At 39.3% G+C, this 24,691-nt stretch overlaps 2 protein-coding genes across 2 annotated transcripts; one reads left to right on the forward strand and one right to left on the reverse strand.

The window, feature by feature from the left end:
* Positions 1 to 975: 975 nt before the first annotated feature.
* On the forward strand, positions 976 to 2,336 carry LOC147506376 (MLP-like protein 423). The gene is made up of 2 exons (XM_086604245.1): positions 976 to 1,297; positions 1,876 to 2,336. Exons 1-2 carry the CDS (start codon positions 1,120 to 1,122, stop codon positions 2,145 to 2,147), a joined length of 450 nt encoding a protein of 149 aa, XP_086460371.1. The 5' UTR covers positions 976 to 1,119; the 3' UTR covers positions 2,148 to 2,336.
* A 494-nt stretch (positions 2,337 to 2,830) lies between these two features.
* On the reverse strand, positions 2,831 to 15,618 carry LOC147506377 (uncharacterized). The gene is made up of 6 exons (XM_086558552.1): positions 15,192 to 15,618; positions 11,401 to 11,580; positions 10,963 to 11,044; positions 10,731 to 10,838; positions 10,421 to 10,582; positions 2,831 to 3,474 (listed from the first exon to the last, which is right to left on the reverse strand). The coding sequence occupies exons 1-6, from the start codon at positions 15,441 to 15,443 to the stop codon at positions 3,278 to 3,280; spliced, it is 981 nt and encodes a 326-aa protein (XP_086414678.1). The 5' UTR covers positions 15,444 to 15,618; the 3' UTR covers positions 2,831 to 3,277.
* Between the last annotated feature and the right edge of the window lie 9,073 nt (positions 15,619 to 24,691).

Genomic DNA, 24,691 nt, shown 5'->3' on the forward strand with positions numbered 1-24,691 from the left:
CATTCGGTGCATGATCCAATTGCTATAAAACACAATTAGCGATTCATGTTTGTGGGTCTAAGAGAATCTCCAGACCTTGCTGTTTACTCATTCGAAAGTAACAATGGTATTTGAACTTCAGTTCGTAGTTGTAAAGATAGGTGGCCGGCTTCAAGTAAAACCTCAAAATAAATCAAATAACCTCGTAATATGGAAACTATTCTAACAACGGTTCCAAAGGATTGAATTTCTACATACACAAAACCTCGTATATGGAGAACTAGCTCGAATATAAAGCCTTGAGTCACAATATGTAAACCCTGAGGCAAATCATTCTGTAAGGATTTACCAATAGTTGCCAATGCGTATATGAAACTGCAAATCAACTTTCGCATTGAAAATTTATACTTACACTCTCACTGTACCAGCCCTGAAGGTAATCGACCCTTGAGCAATAACTGACTCTAGTGAAATTTGGCCTAAATGGTATAATTATCGTCCCTGAAGGGCTTAGAATCTGGTTATGGCTCCCTTATCCATTTCCTCCATTGTGACTAATTAGGTGGCGACGCATAGCATGTTTAATTGATTAATTAAGACCTCGTCATAACACATAACATAGCAGAAGTAATTGACAATTCTTTTCAGTCTAGAGTTAGAAAAACAGCTTAACTTCTGGTTGACATGCATGCTGTCGTGCCCGTCCAATTCATCAATCAAATGGTTGGGAGTTCCTATCTGCATTCAAATTTGCATGAATGGTGCAGTTATGTGGACTGTGATGGAACAGTCCAATTATGAATCTAGCCACTAGGCAGTTAAAGTTTGTTGATCATTTTGATGGTTTGGACTCTTGATACTACTTACTATCTCTCAATTAGGTTAGATCAGCCATCGACTCGTAACTCTCTTGTATATGTCTTTCATTGAACTTACTACAGTGATATGATGTTTGATTATAAATCATACAAGCACAACCAAAAACAGCTTACACAATTTAATGTTCTGTACATACCCTTAAAACTGCAAGCTACACACCTATATATTGCACCTCATTTGCCTTCGTATCCCTCACAAGTTCTATCCTTCTTGCCTTCCGTTCCTAACTAGTTTTGTCGAACACCACCAAAGAATCAAACCATGGTTAGACTTGCATTCGATATGGAGGCACAGTCCTCTGCAGATAAGTTATGGGGTGGAATTAAGGAAACCACAACTCTCTTCCCTAAGATCTTTCCTGAACAAATTAAGAGCATTGAGGTACTTGAAGGAGATGGATTTAGTGTCGGTACCATTCGGCTCCTGAAGTACGCAGAAGGTTAAATAATATGTAGAACAAATTTTTTTTTGCCTGCCTAATTCATCTTAAACGGACTATCCGTTAACGGAAATGTTATATAGTGTCTTATTTTTTTTTCCCATAATACCTTATATATATATATATTGACAAAAACTAAAGTAGTACAGACATAACATTTTGTGGTCAGTAGAACTTGATAGCTTGCACACTTATAGCTGATGGTTAGTCCATTTTGCTAACAAATGTGCATCTCCATTGGACATTTACTGATCCAATTAAACTTACAAAAGGAGAAGGATATAATCAAGTTTAAAATAGTCTCTCAAGCTTTCTAGTAGCCGTGAACAAGTAGAACAAGTAGGGCTATTGTCTTGCACAACTTATAACTTATATAAATATCGTAAATATAAATTGCTCACACGAACATATTCGTTTAAGAGAAAGCCTGGCTAATTATATGTGGATCAGGTTTTAATGTGGTCTCTTGTGTTATTTTATTTTTCCATATTGGCTAGCTAATAGTTCATACATCTTACTCTTAATTGAGTCCAAATTCTTTTTACATTTTTAACAAACTTTTGGCATTTCGGCTATAGGAACTCCAATGACCACCTTCGTCAAGGAGAAGATCGAATTTGTAGATATTCCAAACAAAACTATAGTGTGCCGTCTCGTAGATGGAGAAATTACGTCTCTTTACAAGAATATAAAGGCTAAGATACAAGTTGTTCCAAAAGGTTCTGGGAGCTTGGTGAAGTGGTCTGCGGAGTTAGAGAAACTAAGTAACGATGTTCCTGATCCCATCATGATCCAAGATTATGCAGCAAAGTTCATTTCTGGATTGGATGCTTATCTCCTCAAGGCATAGAGAAAAAAGGCATACACTTTAATGATGGTTCTCCTCCTACACAAATAAATGCATCTTACTTCGTATGAATAAAACGGCTGCTGATGTTTTCCTTTTGGGCTTTGTAAGCACTAGTATGGTTACCTGCCTTAAGAAATATAAGTACACACTTTGGTTGAATCTAGAAGAAAACATACAATTTGATATAGAAATCATTTCAGCAACTAGTAGATTTTGGTTTATCTATCTTCTCCTCTCCTTATCCCTTTCACCCTTTGAACTAAAATCCAACTCAAGATTGGGTTAGTCATTAGTGTTCATTAGCCATAACCGAATTAGGGTTGCCTAAATCCCAAGTCTAACGTCAAAACAGAAGTTACGTACGCTGTTGGTGGCGTGTATGTTAACTTTCAACCTGTGTTTATCTTCTGCAGTTGAATATTAATTAGCCCCTGGGTGGTCACCTCATATAGGTAAACATTATTAGCCATAGGATGTTAAAAAATGAGGTTAGCAGCACACTCAAAACTCATTGTCTCTCAAATTTGATTGGGCATTTTGAGTGAACCACTGGGGTTTGCTTTCGTTCCTTCTTACTCGGTGAAATATTGTGTGAATGGAGATGCTCTAAGCCTCTAAAGCCATGGCTGGCTTTCACACTGAGATATAGGCATTAGAATATTAGATAGACCATGCATGTCCAATAAAGAAGAAGCTGGTAAGGCAGTAATAACCTACGACCACTATTTGATGCAGACCAAAAGGGTTGAACACGTAACGATCCAAATCAAATTAAGGATGGCTTGCTGTAAATTGAATTACTGCAACTATAACCAGATTAATTTGGTCAAATGAAGTCAAATCTAATAAAAAATAAATGTTTTTCTATTAACCAGAAGTGACCAATATACACGAAAGAGGAGGGTAGAGGTGCCGACTAGCGAAGTCGATAAAACCTTTGGGTGATGATACCAGAGGTCTGGGGCTCGAACTCCGTCAGCCGTCAGCATCAAAGAGTTACTGATATCATTAAAATCAGATTAGCCAATCAAAAAAAAACAAAAAACAAGGTAAAGGGAATTTCATGTCTCACATAATTGTTGGCTATAGCCTATAGAAGATCACAAGGAGTACAAAAAGCTGGACTCTATTCATGGAAAGAGAAGGATCTTCCCAATATGCTTGCTACTTTCCATTAGCTGGTGGCCCTTTGCTACCTCGGACAAGGGGAAGGACTTGTAGACAATAGGCTTCACTTTGCCTTCAGCGACTGCAGGCCAAACATTTTTCTCTACCTCACTCACAATTACTGCCTTCTTCTCTGGGCTTCTTGTTCGTAAGCCTGCCCCTGTAAGCACATTACTGCAGTTAGAAAATGATTTATAATGACTGATTTATCCTGACATTGAAATTACGGCTAACACATAGGATAATTATGTGTCGAATAAGATATTTAAGATATATATCAACCGATATGTACCCCTTTTTTTCCAACTTTTACTTGTCCAGAATATAGGGATTCAATATGTACACTGGTGGAAATCAATATTTTGGCCTTTAGAAGAAAGAATTCGATGAAATAGCAATGCCAGCAAAAAATCAAGGTTGATCAGCCAAAACAATTTGCACCTACGCCACACAGGAAGCGATGCAAAATGAAATCACTTTGGCATACTCCCATAGACATTTAATTGCAATCACATACCGAGATAAACTGAAGAAGCAAACCAACAACACATGTCCAGAAAATAAACAAAGTTTTTGTTCTCGGTGTTGGGCATGATCACAGTCAAGCTGCTTCTTTTTTCTTTTTTTGATAAGTAATCTTTATTGGAATAAAAATATATACGTGGAGAAAGATCACACAAGGTGTTACATGAGCATGAGGGAAATCCTCATTACATCCCCCAGCTAAAATTACAGTTCCCTTAGTTAATCCCTGAGAAATTCATCTTCTTCCCAATATGACATCATTCCAATTAGTAATGAAGTCCTTGAAGAGATATTTGTTCCTCTACAACCAAGCTGCTGCCCAAAACCTAAAGAAAGCCTTAACCTCCATATTTGCTCTATTAATAGAGCCCACCTTGTTTCTAAACACAAAATTATTTCTCGACTTCCCGGTAACCCATAACACAGCATAAGGTGTCAACCTCCAAATTTTGCAGCCAAAGGTCACTACTGCCATGTCATCTCTATTTGCTTTAGAGAGCAAACCATAGAAAGATTTAACAGGGAAAGATTTACTGGAGAATGTACTTACACCACCTCCAAGAATCTTCCTCGTCACTGAGAAAAATGGTATCCAAAGTAGAGGTTAGGTAGAGGTGAGATTGGTGTACTGTTGCAGCTCCCAATCATTGCTAAACCTCCTAAAATGAAGATTCCAAGACATACCACCAATTTCGTGATGACCAAGCTAACCATTTAAAGGGATTTCAGAGTTGTTGCTTGACAAACCAGGGGGATGCGGTCACATAAGGGTTTTCCCCCTGTCCGGGTATCCGCCCAGAAATGAACTTTATCACCACTCCCCACCTTGTAACTAATACCCCTGCAGAAATCAGGTAGAATAGCCACTACACCCTTCCATACACTGCAACCATGCGACTGTGAAACACCATTAGGCCACCACTCTATTACCATTTTCAATAAAGAATGGTCTTCCACTCCATATTTCCACTGCCAACGACCTAGAAGAGCCTTAGCCATTGTTACCAGACCTCAAACGTCGAGTCCTCCTTCCTCTTTTGAAGAGAAAACCTTATCCCAGGCCACTAAGTGAGTTTTCCTCCACCTCCGTAGAACCCCATGGTTTTTGCAACACTTACTGGAACAGTAAGAATCGACACATAGTAACTGGCTAGTTTGACAGCACACTTTTGACAAAATCAGCCTTGCACCTTTGGAAAGGAGTGTACCACACCATTCACGCCGCTGTCTTTGAACCATCTCAATCACGGGATCCCAAACAGCTTTGTTTATATAAGAAGCGCCTAAAGGCAGTCCCAAGTACCTACAAGGCAGACTATCTTTCTCGCATCCCATAGTACGAGCGAAAGTTTCTAATCTTTCCTCACCAACTTCAAAAACCTTAGTCTTCGTCATGTTTGCCTCAACCCAGATACGGCTTTGAAAATTAATAAGACAGACTTCGCGACTAGGAGATGAGAGATTGATGCATCCACCAAAAAAAGTGCATCGTCGGCAAACTGCAAGATCGTCACCTAAGGGGCATTTTATCCGGTTTGAACCCCTCGGCAACACCCCAAACTCATTGACCTTGGACATCAATCCACTCAAAGCTTCCATTACAACGTTGAATAGAAACGATGATATGGGGTCCTCCTGTCGCAAACCTCTCTCACTTCTAAAGTGCCCTTCGGTGAACCATCCACAAGGACAGTTTAAAGTAATGCATAGGCTGATCCACCTTCGATACTTCTCCCCAAATCCCATTCTTCTCAACATGTAGCCAAGAAACTCCCAATTCACATGGTCATATATGCCTTTGTAATATCGATCTTGCATAGAACACCGGGTTTTCCACTCCTGGTGCGTGCATCAATGCATTCACTTGTTGTAAGAGGATCATCTAAGATTTGGCATCCGCCCACAAAAGCACTTTGGTGGCTTGACAAAATAGATGGTAAGACCAACCTGATCCGAGTGGCAAGTACTTCAGAAATGACTTCATAGATATCCCCGACCAAACTGATTGGCCTGTAATCTTTAGGTGAGCTGCTCCTTCCTTTTTCAGGATCAATGTGATGAAGGTCGAACTATTTCTTCTACCCAGTGTAGCATGCTCTTGGAATTCCTGTACCACGGCCATGAAATCAGATCAGAAATTCTCCCAACACGTTTTAAAGACCAGCATTGGGAACCCATCTGGTCTTTCGGCTCTAACCCCACCCAAGTCCCTAATAGCAGCCAAAACCTCATACTCTGTTATAGGATCTTCTAGCCCAAGCGTTTGCTCTTCGGAAACAGTGACAAAATCTATACCGTCTAACAGCGGTCTCACAATCGGATCTTCAGAGTAAAGTAACTCGTAGAACACCACAATGTGTTTCACAAGCCGATTTATGTCGTTTACCTTACTCCTGGCATTTGCAGTCTTATGAAAAAAGTTACCCTTCGTTTTGAGAAGCGCGCTCTAGATTTTTGTCTCCATGATATTTTCTTCCTTTTTTTAAAGAACTTGGAGCCCATTTTTCAGGCTAGCTCTATGAACTTCTTCATTGAGGGATAAAGTTGAGTTCTCATTCTTTCCATCCAACTCATGAATCTCCTGACCCTTGGATTTAATGAGCAAATCAACTCTACCAAGCACTTCCTTGTTCCACACCTTGAACTTATTCTTGAGTTCTTGAACTTTACTCCACCATACAAAACAAGGAGAGGCTTCAAAAGATAGCGAACACCACCACTCTTCGATTAGCTGAGTAAGACGCGGGTCTTCAAACCACATAATTTCGAAGCGGAAACGAACCTCTTGTAAACTGGTACACCCAAGGCCAATCACTCTGGTCAAAAGATACTTCGGCTGAGTAGCCTCTTTTGCTTGACTGAACTGATCCTCCCACTCTACTAAAGCTAGAAATTTGGCGATTCTACAAAGACCTCTGCTCTTCGACCAGGTATATTGAGCTCCAGTTGGTATATTGCGCTCCATTATAAGAATAATCCACTAAACAGTTCCTGGTCACAAAGTCATCGAATACACATGTATTTGGTAATCCTGCTACCTCCACTTCTTTCATGGCTAAACCTGATCAGGTTAAAGTCGTCCCCTAAATACCACGGTAAATCAGATCATGCCCTTACATCCTCTAGCTCATCCATAAAGTGAGACTGACACTCATTTTTACTTGCAGGTCCTAAGCCAAGAGAAAGCATTTGTCTTCTAACTACATTCTACTGATAAGGTGAACAGCCCAAAGAAACTATCATTAACATCAATCAAATCGGAGTTCCAAGCCACTATCAGATCCCTGAAAAACCAATAGTGGCCCCACAAATCCGCAAGCCTAGAATGATGCTTCTCCCCTAACTTAGCTGGCCTATGCTTCGACATTAACAAATAAACATTATTACTTGTCTTGTCATTTCAGAGACCCTTACATTCCAGAGATGATGTTAATCGACATGACCCACTGTATTCCTCCTACCTGTGTCGTCCAGGTCACCAGAACCATCACCACTTGTTTTTTCAATACAATTCTCCTCAAGCGACATATTGACTTATTGCATAATTCTCCAAATATTCTTTCAAGACCTACACCAGAACCATCACCACCTGTTTGTTCAATACCATTCTTCTCAAGCGACTTATTGTATAATTCTCCAAACAGTCATTCAAAACCTGTTCTCTCCAATCGTGACGAAATCCCTAAGTTCCCTGCCAAAGGCACCACCATATACTTAATCCAATTGCAAACATCGTCAACATTTTGGCAGAAGAACAAACTATTCGCTATGCTAGACACATAGCTAGCATTATGACCAGTATTTTGACTACACTGTAAATGATCGCTCCTTCCAACACACTCAGTTGGAGACTCACCAGACCCATTTATGCCCGTACCAGATGTGGATGCTGAAAAAACCACCAAAGGGAGGGAGAGAGATACCGAACCTACATCTTTTCATTGAGAAATCCTTCCATCTCCTGATGTTGACAAAGAAGATGGCTGTTCAGATGGGCCAGGATCTCCTTCCTTTCTTTTAACTAAGTCAGACTTCTCACCTGTGTTTGGCTTTCCTTTTATGGGCCCTACGAAGACCCATTCTCCTCATAAGATTTTTGGAACATGGTGCAGCCCCCCAAACCTCCAATAAAATCTTGCTTCCTCCTTGCCCTAGATAAGGTCCGTTTCCTCCTATTTTGCGCCTCAGAAATTGGATCTGGGTCAAGGGAATTAAGCCATAATTGGATAAGTCCTGGACTTAAGTATGAATCCTCTCGAACCAAGTTAACATTAGTTTCTGGGACACACCTTGAGACGATTCCATATTCTCGGTCATTAACCAGTACAACACCACCATCATGATTATTGCACAGAGCGGGAGTGAGTGCAAGTGCAGGAACGGGAGCAGATGCGGGGAAGCGGGTGTTTTAAAAAGACATAGGATAGGGAGTGCCTAACAAGCGTCTAATATGTGTAAAAAAATATTTGAATAAAAATGATTACCATAGAATATATTGTTGGAAGCATCGCAGATATGGAATAGAGTTTATTGTTGATACGAGTTCTATATCCTTTTCCTAGGAAGATTTCTATTTGTATATTTATACCTTTTGTAGAAAAACTAGTGAACAAATTCTTAAATTTCTTATAAATAAAATAGAGAAATCCAAATTTATACTACTTTAAATGTCACATACATCAGTTTTAATTCATTGACTTATTACGTAAATGAAAAAGGTTAATTTTAAATAAGCGAATATTCAATTAATATCATACGGAAATAGAACCGATTTTGTTAGGTGTAGAATTCCAACTAGTTATGAGCGAGGTTCCGAGGAGGATCCTAGTGGGGGGAGCGGAATCAAGGTTCCGAGCTGGTGCTGCACCTTGTATACAAGGATCCTGTAACTAAGGATTATTCAACATAGGGAAAGATTTCACACGTATGTTACCAGCCATAGGTGGTGTCAAATTACAAAATTCACAATTTGAATTTTGTGTGCTTCCCTCCTCATTCGTGAAGCCAGGTGGCCTACTCAATTTCGACGTGGCACAGCCATGGCTCCTGACTGGAGTTTGCAGGGAGACAGTTTTCAAACTGCCCTTGGTCTGCCAAGGTAAGACCACTGTCGTGGTTCTACCACAACGGAATCTTCATGCACCCATTCCAGCCAAGCCTCCAATTCCTCTTTTTCTTCATTGACGAACTCAAGCTCGACAAATATGGGGAAAACCTAGCCTCTCTTCCACATTTATAATTCTAGGAACAGATACAAGCTCCTCGATTTTTGTTTCAACCCACATGTTCTTCCTATTCCCATAGCAGTCTAAGGAATTGTCATCTATTTCCACCATACTGCCACATATCTCAGCAAGAGATTGAATAATCTCTTTGGTACTCAAGTGAAATGGGATCCCAGAGAAACCCAGCAAGACCTCACTAACCAGTAAAATTCCTTTTCAAGCCCTCCAAGTTCAGGGTTCCACCATTTGAAAAGAATTTTTCCTTCTTCGAACTGCAGTGATGGCATTTTCGTGAAGTCTGTCGACCTCTCTCCCTATTGGAAGTAGATGAGAGCCTTTCTTCCTTCGTATTTCTGAAAACAACCTGACCAAACACAGTTTCTATGTTTATTTTCACCCAATTCCAGTCAGGGGCTCAGGGCAACTATTTTTAGATGAGCAAACAACGGACGCTACCCACCAGGAAGAACTAAGTACAGAACCATTTGGTCTCACCACAACTTTCGACTACATCACCTGCGGCCTGCCCAGGTTCTGGGTAATGCAGAGTCATGGTTAACTATTGAGGTTCCTTCCCTTACCTCCTAGCTAGTGAGAATGCTGTGAGATGGATACTAACTCGGGTTGACTCGACAATCTCTGAACAATGAGAGTTGGGGTCAAGTAGCTTCAAGAGTTTCGAACCGAAATTTGCCCATCCCTCTTTATCCTTACCAGCCGGAAAACACATCGATCTGTGCTTACTAGATCCAGATCTAAGGTATACCAATAATAAAAGGAAGTCACCTCTATTATTCCTTCTAACAATTCCGATCAACTTACTGGATGGCTCTGCATGGTAGATAGAAGCCCGACTTCAAGCAGCCCTAGGGAGCACTGGCAAAACAGGTTTCCCAACAATCTCCCCCCACCTACAGATATAGAACAAACAAAAACACCACAACCACCTTTCTCAGGCAAGCCCACTACTTCTCCCACCTCCGAGCTCCTACACCATTCCGCTTCGAAAAACTTTCCCTCAACCACAGCAAATTGTCTTCTTCTAGAATTAACTGTCCTACTTGGCCATTCTCTCAATCTCACTCTCAATGACAATGTGACTCTTTTCCAGGCATAGATAACAGCCTTGGAGTCACAACCTCTGTCCGTCTGGTTAAGACAGCAATGATAGTTTAAGTGGAACAAAATAACCCACAACTATGAAAATCATAGCTGCATCTTTTGCTCCAGTCAAATTGTCATTGGATCAATTAGGTCCCTTGGCAACTGAGTCCTGCCTAGTGTAAAATACTGCATATTGAACCCAGCTCTATATAAGTCGACATTTGATACTCAAACTTAAAAGCCCAGGAATACCTTGCACTGTAAGGCGCCTTGCAAGAATAAATGCAAGATTTATGTCTGATGCGACTGGGCCACCTTGGAAGCCAAGTAAAAAAAGTCGGCCATCAATGCTTAAGCTGTTGAGATTTTTCTGGAAGTAGGGTCCGCCAATATTATCCAATATGACGTCAACACCTGTCATAACAAATTTTTGGGTTTCATTAGAAACAGAAACTTGACACTGTCTTGAGCTTTTGCATTCTAGAGAGCACCATCAAAAAATTCCTGATTAAACTCCACGATATAAAATTTCAAGTTTAAGATAATATGGCAAGGAACAGACCTCTTCCTCCTGTTTCTTCTGTCACCCGCGCAGCAAAGTCCTCAGTCTTATAATTGATGCAGACATCAGCGCCAAGGTCCTTACAAAATGCTAATTTCTCCTCACTTCCTGAACAGGAAAGATATCAGAACAGTTATAGAGAGAATCCATTTATTAATCAATTCATTCAGTCAGCCACGAAATCTTATAGCTACTTTAAAATAGGAACTACTCTGACATTAATGCTGTCAACCTGCTGTGACAAATACTCTTGCTCCTATGTATTTAGCCATTTGGATCGCAAATGTACCAATCCCACTAGAACCGCCATGAACCTGCAATTGGACAAATTTTCAGTTCACCCACTAATCAATTTCCAAGAGACAAGAATGCAGCCAGTGGCTCACTAGAATCAGGATCCTGAATTCCAATAATTACTTTAACTTTTCTCCTTTAGTGTAAATGAATGGAAACACACTTCCTTCATAATTAACAAGGGTGCCACTGGAAGCAACAAACAATAATGAAGTGTGTTCAGGTAGCATACAAATTGAAATGTGTTTATAAAATAAAACAGGAGGTTTACGCTAGTATTTAATTTGAAATCAGTGTTGTCATGCACAACCATCTGACTCTTTGTAATTACAAAGAGAAGCAAATTTCTCCAAAAACTCTCACAGCCATAACTTACCAAGAAAATTTCTCCCACAGAAAGTCTACTTGTCATGAAGACGGTCGACCAGACAGTACATGCCACCTCAGGAAAACTAGCAGCATCTTTCAGAGAAACACCAGGTGGAACAGGAAGAACTTGGTTGGCTGAAACAGCTACCTTTTCTGCGTACCCCCCTCCACTAAGAAGAGCACAAACCTAGGAAACATATTTTTCATCAGGCCATGCAGCACTAATAAAGCTTAAAGTCAGAATCAGGAACCACAACAAGAATTAATGAATCACAGAATCCAGTTCTAGCCATTGTATGAATGTATCTAGTAGTCTCAAAAGTTTTTCTTAATGTCTGTCAATTTTAGAAAGTTTTTCAAACCCTCTAAGATCTCACCAAGAAGAGAAACATCCACAATATGCTTGCCATTATCAGTAAATTAATGAATCCATTTTGGTCCTGACAATGACCAACTGGTCTAGATAGGGCTGACTTACTAAGATATCGTGGGAACTAAATAAAAGGAGAAATACCAAAACAAATAAATGGCTAAATAAAGTTCATGGGGAGATTGTGTTACATTGTCTAACCTATTAATTCCAATTCAAAAGCACCTTTACTTAATTCCAGCATAGCCAAATAAGTTTATTGGCAAAATCTGACCAATATAAGGTAGATCGGAAAAAAAAGGAGCAGAGAAAAAAATAAAAATACCCCATGCCAATTATGCTTATTTTTAGAGTGTTAGTGGTGATGCTAAGAGAGTTTAAACATGATTGTAATGGGGAAACCAAGTTGGAGAAGATTCGAGAAGAGTGGAGGCTGGGAGAATATTGTTAGAGAGATCTCCCTTCTCTACACCTTAGTTCATATATTTATGCTTGACTTGGGTGTCAAGCTACTCAAAACCGCAATTACTAATTACGTATCCACAGTCATGCATGAGAACTTTTGAAAGACAACCACTCCACATGAAGTCCTAATGTCACCTGATATCTCAATTAATAACATGGATACCCCTCATCACCAACATCAGTAAACGTAGGTGATTAGATTAGGGCAACCACCTAATTCCAATGTGCAAGAAAGTCGTTTGTCGACGAGGGTACGTGGGCAAGACAAAGCGAAACAAGCTTAAAAAGAGAGTGCATCCAGAAAGAAATTGCATAATATTCTCGACGACGAATGTTGTTGAAGATACACGAGACCGAAGCAAAAAGCCCTCTGAAGTTTACAAAGCTAGTGAAAAAAATTCTTCAAGAGGTAAAAGATAAGTGAGCGAGTTGTGACATTGTGACATTGGAGTGGGAGCACAAATACTTCAAAGATGACACCACAAGGGAAAAGGTGGTATGACTTAACAAAATGTCAAATTATGAAGCTTGACAACATGCAACTGCAACACTCTCAACAACACCTAAGCTTCAAGCAAGAAGAACAAAGTATCATCCATAAACTCAAGCACGGCTACTAGTTTGAATCCTTTAATATACCCCAAATCCACCAATTTCATAACCAATTTAGTAAGAGCTTCCACTACCACAATGAACACTAACAGAGATGGGGTCACTTGTCGTAAACCCCTCTCACTTCTATAATATCCTGCTCGTGAACCATCCACTAGAATAGAGAATGAAGCCGAAGAAATACAACTCCTAATCCAATTCATATATTTCTCACCAAACCCCATCCTCTTTAGCAAGTAGTCGGGAAAGAAAAGTCAACGTGGTCGTTAGGCTTTTGATAAGCCAACCTTACAAAGAATGTCATTCTCTTTGTTCTTCCACCGGCTATCAATAGTCATTATTCAATTAAGGGCACATCCAAAATTTGTTTGTCCACCTACAAAAGCATTTTGTTGGACTGAAATGATTAAATGGAGGACACCACAAATCCTGGTCGCAAGAACCTTGTACATAATCTTATAAAGAATACCCGCCAAGCTTATTGGTCTAAAGTCCTTGAGGGTATGAGCTCCCACCTTCTTAGATACAAGTGTGATAAAGGTCGACATGTTCCTTTTGTCCAGAGTAGCTTCATCATAAAATTCTTTTACCACATCCATAATATCACCTTTAAAGAGGTGCCAACACTTCTTAAAACACACTCATCTGAAGAAAAAAAATCAGACCCTGGTGCTCTATCGCCCCCTAATTTAGTAATAGCATTCACTACTTCTTCGGTGATTTCTTCAGTGATTCCTGCATCCAACCCCATTACTTGATCCTTCAAAAGCACATGGGTTATTTAGGCTTATGGGGTATTTGGGCTTTTTTCCTAAAATTATCGGTTATTAGGTTTTAGTCCTACTTCCATCTGTTGACCGTTAGTCATCTCAGTTGACCGTGGTCAAACTGTTTAATTCTCTTTGATTTTCTCAAATGACCAGAATACCCTCAGAGCATCTTTGTCACGTGACTTGAAATTGCATAAAAGTATGACCAAAACCTAAATACCGCGTAAAAAGTAGGACCAAAACCTAGTTTACCCAATTACAGGAGGGGTAAATCCTAAAAAAGGGATTCTGACATGCACTAAATTCTAACATTTTCTTAATATGTTTTTTTTCACAGATTTGTCAACTTTAACTCCACTACTGAAGCAAATGGAGTTCTGACGTTCTGTTATTAAAGTTGGGGTATTTAATGGAGAAGATGAAATTTGGTTAAGGTTTCAGTGATGAAGTTTGGTTAGGAAAGAAGATGAAGTATTGAGTGTATGTGTCTGAATGAAATGGGGGGAGTGAGAAGAATTTTCCCTCATTATCTCACCTAATTCATCAAGATAAACACTATCAATGATCGAATGGCAAATGTAATTTATGTAGGAAACTTATTCTAAAATTATACTTATTGTTAAGTAAACAAGAAAATCAAATTGATACAACAAATATGTCATGAAACAAACCTTTAGCTCAACAAACTAACTTAATTTACCAATGATTAAATTCGAGCATAGTGATAATCACTATGTCCTTATTAAGACAAATTTGCTCTCTCTCGGTGCTCAAGGTTGATGAACAATTGTCTCCCAAGATATAACGGATTTCAATCCTATGAATGTAGCACTCCAATTCAAAAGACTCAATGAATGAACGCAACATTGTATTGCGTAGTCGAACAATTTAAAATTAAGACTTATAGAGAGAGAATGCACAAAAAAACAATACAATGACTTTTCCCAAAATACATTTTTTTTTTAATGCAAGTTAAGAAAATGTTAGAATTTAGTGCATGTCCGAATCTCATTTTTAGGATTTACCCCTCCTGTAATTGGGTAAATTAGGTTTTGGTCATACTTTTATCCAATTTCAAGTCATGTGACAAGCATGCTCCAAGAGTATTCTGGTCATTTGAGAAAATCGAAGAGGATTAAATAGTTTGACCACGGTCAACTGAGACGACTAAAGGTCAACAGATGGAAGTAGGACTAAAACCTAATAATCGATACTTTTAGGAAAAAAGCCTAAATACCCCATAAAAAGTAGGACTAAAGCCTAAATAACCCATAATTCAAAGTCGTCCAAGTCTGATTTGACCAAACGATCCTCTAAATATGGACAAAACCCAACAATATGCTCTCCAATAAATTCTTAAGTAAGTTGTTGATACTAATACATTTGCAGTTTATGGAAAGAATCTATAAAACTGGTATTGTTTTCGCCCTCAAAGTATTTCGATCTTGATTCCTACAGCCAAGAGATCTCTTCCCTTCTTAAGAGGACCTGCTTCTAAGATTAGATCTATGACCGACCCTACAGCCAATGAAAAACTGGCAAATATGCAAAGTATAATTTATACAATATAAAAAAAAATACCTGATCACCGACTTTCCAACGAGTGACGTCATTTCCAACAGCTTCAATTGTTCCAGAACATTCTAGACCCGGGTACGGACTAGCGCCAGGTGGAGGAGGATGGTTTCCTTGTCTTTGATACGTGTCAGCTCGGCTAATTGCAGTTGCTTCCACTTTTATTAATACTTGGTTGTTACCGATTCCAGGGGTTTCCACTTCTTCTAGTTTTAATACTTCTGGACCTCCAGGTGTCGTGATTACAACTGCTTTCATGTTTGCTTTGGAAGGAGAGAAGAGAAACAAATGTTTTGGGTTTGGGAGTTTCCACAGTGCTTGGGAGTTTATTCCAATTTGTGTGAATTATTGGAGATGGTCTTAAGCATAATACCAAGACTGGGTAGGCATTGGATCAATGTTTTGAAAACCGAACTAGTGATCGAACCGATTTTTAGTTGAAATGGTTTTAATTGGTCAGACTGATTGACGCTTATTTAACAATTTTTTTAATAATTATAATAATAAAATGAATAAATACATGTTTCAATTCAATATTAATTGGTATTATAAATCAAAAAGAATTTTTTTACCAGAAACACATAATAACATGTTGGTTCGGAGTTTGGACTATCTTGTTTAGGTGTTAGGTTCAACCTTAGTCACACAAACCATGGGGTTAGTACAGAGCTCCCGCTCTAAAATCGCGGTTTGTTGGTTTTACCTTAAAAGCTCATTCAAACTGCGCTCTCAATTTGTTGAAATTGCGATCTCGATTTCTGAAACCACATTTTACACTTCCAAAGCAGTTGAGAAGGGTTTTTTTTTTCTTCAATAATAGCCCTGCTTTGAGAAGGTTTTTGACACTTTATTTGTTAGTTAAAGAACTTTGAGATGATACTTCTGAATACTAATCTTGGGATAGATAATTTTTGAAACAAAATGCATAGGCACAGTTGATGAATGACATAGTTTCTCACCTTTTTTCCTTATGCTAAGGTGTTCTACTTTTTTTTTTCCACCCAAGACCATATAATTTCCTTTGTCTCATGCGTTGTGCTAGTGCTCTAGTTCCTTCCAGTTTTCTTATCAACGTCATAAACAAATGGGAGAATGTGATCCGTGATGGTGGAATCCCTTAGACAATAATAAGGCCTTGTGCATTGACAGAGGAGCCAGCTGCAGCTGATCTCATTTTTTAGCAAGGAGACAATATTCCGGTATTCACATTCAATAAGCTCTTTTGACCCTTTACTTGCTATCTTGTAACTCATTAGGTTATTCTTTGAAGTATTAACATTATTGTTGGCCATAGTTAGAATTTATGTTTCATTAGATTTGGAAAATAGAGATTCCATGACTATGTTCAGTAGATAAAAAATGGTTGTTAATGCATGTATCTGTTTTTATACACAAAGACAGTACATATACATGTGCAAAAATGTCAATAGAATGAGTTGGTTTGGGCTGGTTGCAAATAATGCTAGAATCATCATGAGGTATTGGGTACCATCACAACTTCACAACCACATAGAAAAGTCTAAATCAAAGAGTGGAGGTGTAGAGTCAAATAGAAAAGTAGGTAAACATAGAGACGGTTAGGGCTGGAAACACCATATACCTCATAAAAACGCGAAGATGTGGTATATCGTATACTATAATAATTATTATAAAATCATTCCATTTCCAATTCAGTTGATTTAAACTTAAAATTTTCATACCAGAAAACTAAAGAAAAATAAAATAAAACAATCTAATAGTTTATGCTGAAAAAATAGAGCAAGCACTATCTTTCTGATATTTACTTTCATAATATAAGGAATATGTGTGATTATTGTTGTTATTATCAGTGTGTGTGCTTATCCAACACTTCAAGGTTTTTTGCAAACTCAAGGGACAACAACATGTTAAATTCTAGGCATGTTTGTGTTTGAAATACATTACCGCTGCATACCTTTCCCCACAGAGTGAATATAGGTATTAAGATTGAATCAATACCTATTTTTTCCTTTGATTTTATTCTTGTCTTTCTTGCTGCTCTAGGTTTTTGTAGAGAAAAAGGGATGTTTTTTTTTCTCTTTCATGTCTAGAGTGCACTAAGGCTTCTCGATGGCTGACTGCTTATTTGTGACCCAGTGTTTTGAAGCGCACTCCTCAGATGGGCGCGACCCTCCGGTGTTTTGGGCGACTTAAGATGGTAGCGACACAAGCTCCACCAATTTCAGCCCGAAATTCACTGTTTCGAAAGCTTTTCTGAAATAGTATAAAAATAGGTTTTTTCTGTAGAAACCTAACTTTTCCAAAACCAAGAAAGAGAGAGATTATAAGAGAGCAATTCTTTGTGAGTTGAGTATTCATTCTTTGTGAGTGAATTGAGAGACTTGTAATCTGTTACTCCGGACATCTAGTAAAGTTTGGAACTCGCAGTGTGGACGTAGGCAAATTGCCGAACCACGATATATCTCGTCTTGTGGTTTGTTCTTCTTTTACATTAATTGTTTTACTTTATATGCTTGTTATTTGATATTGAGAAGTGTTGGGATATTACTTGGAGGGTGTTGAAGTCTTGTCTATTGAGAAGGATCGATCCTTGTGTTGGATTGATCCGTTTGTTGTGGGTAACGTTGTTTCTGCAGTCATATATTCACAACAATTGGTATCAGAGAGTAGGTATACGACCTAGGATTTTGAGTTTAGTGCTCGAAATTTGTGTAGACAAGGTGTTCGATTAAATTCCGAGGTGAATTTTTTTTTTTTGGTTATTGTGTGTAACTTGAAAGATGGCTCCCAAGATGTCAAACGCAAGGTTTGAAGTAGAGAAGTTTAATGGGAAGAATAACTTTGGGATTTGGCAAGTCCAGTTAAGGACATCCTCATCCAAAAGGTTTGCAAAGGCTTTAAAGGGGATTAAATATAAAGGCGGTGAGTATGAGTAATGATGATTGGGAAGAGTTCGATCTTGAGGGCTTGTTAATCAATCCGGTTATGTCTTGCTAATGAGGTCATGTATAGTGTGATGGGAGAAAATACCGCCCGATTTGGCTCAAACTAGAGTCTATGTATATGACCAAGAGCATGACGAACAAGATGTACCTTAAGAAGCGTCTTTATCGGTACATGATGGTCGATGGTTCAACGATGCAAAAGCACGTTAGTGAGTTCCGTCGACGTCTAGCGGATTATTTGAATGTTGGTATGAAGATGGATGATGAGGATCAAGCGGCATGTTTAATATTCTCCTTGCCAGAAAGCTATGAGCATCTAATGACTACATTCATGAACAGAGAAGTCGTCGATCTTGACGAAGTTCAGAGTGCACTTCTTTCTTATGAGTTGATGAATAAAACACGTGTAGAGAATAGCATTGATGCAGTCGGGGGCTAGTGGCAAGAGGAAAATTGCATGAAACGTAATTATTCAACTAATGAGAATTCTAGGTCCAAGTCAAAGAAGCCTTTAAAACATGTACAGTGCTACAATTGCAATGAAAAAGGACATTACACAAGTAATTGTCATCACCCGAAGAAAGAGAACAAGAGATGGTCAAAAAAAGGTAAGGCAAAAAAAATTGAGGCAAATTATGCTTGGGGCTCTCAAGAGGATGAGTTAGGTCTACGTGTGTCCACACAAGAGTATATGACCGAAAGGTGGATTCTTGATTCCGGATGTTCCTATCATATGTGCCCGAATAGAAAGTGGTTTACTTCTTATGAGAGCATTGATGGTGGTTCCGTTTTAATGGGTAATGATGTTGCTTGTAAGGCGGTAGGAATTGGAACTATAAGGTCAAGATGTATGATGGTGTAGTGAGGACTTTAACCGATGTGAGACATGTTCCCCGAGCTAAAAGAAAAGTCTTATTTCTCTAGGTACCTTGGATTCCAAAGGCCACAAGTTTGTGGGCGAAGGTGGAGTCCTAAATATTGTTAATGGCTCTTTAGTTGTTATGAAGGGTAAAAAATATGGAACCTTGTATACTCTGATAGGTAGTTCGGTGATAGACGATGTAGCAGTGGGTGCATGTAGTAATGATTCTGAGTGCACTAAGATATGGCATATACGTTTAGGGCATATGAGTGAAAAGGGTTTGTCTGAGTTGTGCAAGCGAGGGTTCTTGAAGAACTTGAAGAAGCCAAGTATGGGGTTCTGTGAGCATTGCGTCTATGGGAAGTAGTGCAAAGTCAAGTTCAAGTCAAGCAAGCACACGACAACAGGATCTTTGACTATGTGCATACGGATGTTTGGGGACCCTCCAGGGTGGCTTCCAAGGGAGGTAACCACTATTATGTCTCATTCATTGATGATTATACTCGCTATGTGTGGGTGTATATGATGAAATCGAAAGATGAAGTGTTTGAGACATTTAAGAAGTGGAAGGCAAGGGTTGAGAATCGCACAGATAGGAAGGTAAAGACATTACGGTCTGACAATGGTACTGAGTATACCTATGGACCTTTCCAAGAGTTTTGTTGTAACAGGGAATTTCGGACCTTTGAATCGACAAATCGGGGGCACGCCACGCAATGAGAATGGAATGGTAGAGAGGATGAATAGAACTTTGCTTGAAAGAGCAAGATGTTTATTGTCTAATGCCAGTCTAGACAAAGAGTATTGGGCAGATGTAGTGTCCATGGCGTGTTACCTGTACAATAGGTCACCAATACCAGCTATAGATTGCAGGACACCTTATGAGGTGTGGTCAGGTAACCCAGCTGATTATAGTATTTTGCGAGTGTTTGGATCGACAGCTTACTACCATGTGAGGGACATCAAGCTAGATCCTAGAGCTAAGAAGGCCATATTCTTAGGCTTCGTAAATGGGGTAAAGGGATATAGATTGTGGTGTCTAGAAGACCACAAGTTCCTGGTCAGCAGAGATGTTACCTTTGATGAGACTTCCGTTATCTTCGTAAGTTTCCAAGTAGGTAGGCGAATGGTGAGTCTATAGAAGTTCAAGCTCTTGAGCTTGAGTTATTCGATCTGTGAGATGACTGGTTAGATCATGATGAGGTACCAAATCATGGAACCACCGCAAAGCAACAGGAAGAAGAGCAAGAGCATCCGCAACTTGTAGTGGTGACCCTAGGCCACGAGACAAGTTAAATAAGTGCACAAGTATAGGCACGAGAAGTCGGTGAAACACTATGGTCGGTGGATTTAGTGGCATATGCACCGAATATCGAAGATGATGAGCGGATAGCTTCAAGGAAGCCGTTAGATGCTCATTCTGAGAGATTGGTTGGTAGCTATGCAAGCGAGATGGAATCTCTTGATAAAAATCACACATGGGACCTAGTTTTATTGCCAAAGCGGCAAAAGGACTATCGGCGATAAATGGGTGTTCGGAAAGAAAGAGGTCCTTCCCGAGTCCGGCAAGATCTTGGGTACAAGGCAAGAGTGGTAGCAAAGGGTTTTTCACGAAGGAAGGAGTCGACTATAATGAGGTATTTTCCCGGGTCAAACATAATGTCCATTAGGTGTGTTATTGAGTTTAGTTGCTCACTTCAACTTGGAGTTAGAGCAACTTGATGTGAAAACTGCTTTCTTGCATGGGGACTTGGAAGAAGAGATCTATATGAGACAACCTGAAGGGTTTGTCGTTGCTGAGAAAGAAGATTATGTATGCAAATTGAATCGGTCACTGTACGGGTTAAAGCAATCACCCAGGCAATGGTACAAGCGCTTTGACACATTCATGATGCAACATGAGTACACCCGAAGTAAGTATGACTGCTGTGTCTACTTTAGAAGGCTTCGTGGTAATGACTTCATCTATCTCCTGCTTTATGTGGATGACATGTTTATTGCTTCCAAAAGCATGGTGGAGATAGACAAGTTAAAATCTCAACTTAGCTCTGAGTTTGAGATGAAAGACTTAGGTGGAGCCAAGAAGATACTGGGCATGGAGATTGACAGAGATAGGAAGAAGCGATGGATAGTTGTATCTCAGAAGAAATACCTTCAGAAAGTAATTTCTCGATTTGGTATGGAGAATGCAAAGTCGGTTTCTACACCTTTAGCTGGGCATTTTAGGCTTTCAGCTAAGTTCTCTCCTAGTTTGGTGGAGGAACAAAAGCATATGGCTAATGTTCCTTATGCAAGTGCTGTGGGCAGTTTGATGTATGTTATGGTGTGCACACGCCAAGATATTTCACAGGCAGTTAGTGTTGTAAGCAGGTATATGGCAAATCCTGGGAAGCAGCATTGGGAGGCAGTGAAATGGGTACTAAGGTACTTGAAGGGTACCTTGGATGTGGGATTAGCTTATGGTGGAGGCACTTGTTATGTCGATGGGTTTGTGGATTCGATTATGCGGGTGATCTAGATAGACAACGATTGACTCTTGGTTATGTGTTTATGATGCATTGTGCGGTTAGTTGGAGGTCTATGCTACTCACGGCTACAGTTTGCTCTATCTACTCACCGAGGCAGAGTATATGGCGATTAGCGGCGAGGGCGAAAAAGAGGCACTATGGCTTCGAGGTCTTCTAGATGATATGGGTATTGAGCAAAACAGTGTTGCTTTGTATTGTGATAGTCAGAGTGCTATTCATTTGGCGAAGAACCAAGTTCATCATGCTCGGACCAAGCATATTGATGTCCGTTATCACTTTATACGGGATGTCGTTGAGGATGGTGATGTAGCACTTGAGAAAGTGGACACCCATGACAATCCTACTGATATGCTGACGAAAGTTGTCACCGGAGTTAAGTTCCAACACTGTTTGGACTTGCTCCAAATCCTACATGTTTGAAAGAGCCCTTTGTGGGCATGGCCCTTCGAGGCAGTTGACTGCGAGTCTTCCTTGCTGGATGTGTTCCTACTGGATGTGTTATTGCTGGATGTGTTCGGCTTGATTTTATGTGTTAAAACCTCACCGAGGTGGAGAATGTAGAGAAAAAGGGATGTTTTTTTTCTCTTTCATGTCTAGAGCTCACCTGCGCCTCAGATGGGCGCGACCTGCGCTGTGACCAGTGTTTTGAGCGCACTTGCGCCTCCGATGGGCGCAACCCTCCAGTGTTTTTTAGAAGCACTGCGCCTCGATGAAGCTGACGATCTCCACCAATTTCAGCCCGAAATTCAAATTCATTTTGAAGCTTTTCTGAAATAGTATAAAAATAGGTTTTTTCTGTAGAAACCTAACTTTTCCAAAACTAAGAAAGAGAGAGATTATAAGAGAGCAATTCTTTGTGAGTTGAGTATTCATTCTTTGTGAGTGAATTGAGAGACTTGTAATCTGTTACTCCAGACATCTATTAAAGCTTGGAACTCGCAGTGTGGACGTAGGCAAATTGCCGAACCACGATATATCTCGTCTTGTGGTTTGTTCTTCTTTTACATTAATTGTTTTACTTTATATGCTTGTTATTTGATATTGAGAAGTGTTGGGATATTGCTTGGAGGGTGTTGAAGTCTTGTCTATTGAGAAGGATCGATCCTTGTGTTGGATTGATCCGTTTGTTGTGGGTAACGTTGTTTCCGCAGTCATATATTCACAACAGTTTTGCTCTATTTTTTAATGTTCTACCACTGGTTGAAGCACGCTTTGATGTTCCTTTTGATACCATTGAAGCTATAGAGTTGAGAGTTTTAAGAAAGGTGAGTTTGATATAAGAAGTGGAGTTTTTGGTTTAGTAGGTTTTAGGCATTCAAAATTTAACTCGGCTGCTAGGTTTGAGAGTTTTAAGAAATAAGAAGTGGAGTTTTTGGTTTAGTAGGTTTTATGAATTTTGTTTTATTAGGATTCGTATGAAAGCCTAGAAAGGTTTTTTTAGAAATTTGTTTGTAAGTGTGTTTTGATATCAGACTCGTGATTCTTGTGTATCAACTGGACCTTCTGTTATACCTTATGATTACCACATAAGTATGTTCCTGTTGACACTTTATGTTGATCAATTCTCATGAAATTAGAAGTTTCGACCTTGCTGCAAATGCTCCCAACTTTACTTTAGTTATCTGTTCAAAGGGTCATTTTTAGATTTGCTTAGGCCGCAGCCAAGTTACTACATCAAGAAAAGTATCAAGCAGATAAAACTTTGCACATCTTGTTCATAGACATCGACAATTCATTTCCTTCCTATTTTCAGCAATCATCAGTACATTATATGTTTCCATGATGTCAAGCATCTCAATGGTCTGCCCTTTCTTCTATCAAGGTGTGTCTCTTTGTAATATATTTGAATTTATACAATTTTACTGAACTATATTTTAATTGGAGTTGACTGAGGTATTTCTATTTTAAATTTGTAGATGTTCTTATTAAGAGCAAACATCTCTTGAATCTTGATCGCCGTTTAAAGGTGCGTCGCGAATCCCCTTAGTCAATTAATCAGCCACAAAGCGAGGAATCTAATTCTATAGGGGATTGAATCACGGAGCTTGGCGGGAGATTTCTTGTTTCTTTTCTTAAATCATTAGCCATAGCTTGCAAGGGGCTTCCTGTGGGTTCAGTGGAGGCATCATCCGTACAACCACTTGGTTCAGCCTAACTTCCTTCCGTGGTTAGGGCCCTCTCACTGTAAGCTACTTCTGCTGTACTTGATCTAGAATTGTTGGCATTGACTACCTAAGCTGGGCTAGTTCAGCCTGCTTGGCTACATGATCCGGCGAATAAAGCCTGCCTACTATCCAGAGATGATGTAGTTGGAGAAAAGGGTTGTCATAACCTTTATTCTGCTTGGTCGAGTGATGACGAATAAGGACAGCTTCAACTTGGATGTCCCAAAAAACATTAGCATTATCGTGCCTCTGTAGCTAACATATCTGGGACAGGCAACAACAAAGAATTCACCTATAAAACACCATCAGTAATGCATTTGTTTACCACTGACTTGGATAAGCTTCTCTATACTTTGTGTCTTATCCCATCAGTGCTTAGATAGTGGGCATAAGCCTTCCAGATTGATCACTAAGGGTTTCACCAGTGACTCTTATTTTTGTTGCAGGCAGGTAGAAAGCTCACTACACACCATATTAGTAACGGTTATCTTGCGTTGACACAATTGCGTGACAAATATTAGTAACGAATATTTGTAACGGTTAATATCCGTTACTAATATTTGTCACGGTTGTCAAGTGTTACTAAAATTAATTTCAGTAACGGATACCTAACCGTTACAAATGTATTAGTAATGTTTTTTTTTTTTTTTTTTTTTTTTTTTTTTTTTTTTTTTTTAAACTGTGAATATATTAATATTAATATAAAGTTACATAGATAGGATTCCACCATAAGTAACAAAAGGAGATCTTTCTACACTTTAGGGGGATCTAAAGTATAACTGATCCGGTTTTTCTAATTTTGCAACAAAAGTAATAGAATATTCATTTCTTATGTGGTGGAGGTTTTCGTGCCCTTGTGGATGGCAGAGAGTGGTCCTGCATCATCCATTAGTGGTTTGTATTTTTTCTTGGATATCGTCTGCCATGGTTCATCACCATCCTCCGATATATCCTCATCATCAGCAAAGTCTGCCCAATTGACCGCTCTCAAAATAAAGTTGATTTCGTTCAATACATTAGAGAATGA

The sequence above is a fragment of the Coptis chinensis genome, chromosome 4, assembly GCF_015680905.1.
Source record: "Coptis chinensis isolate HL-2020 chromosome 4, ASM1568090v1, whole genome shotgun sequence".
Taxonomy (NCBI): domain Eukaryota; kingdom Viridiplantae; phylum Streptophyta; class Magnoliopsida; order Ranunculales; family Ranunculaceae; genus Coptis; species Coptis chinensis.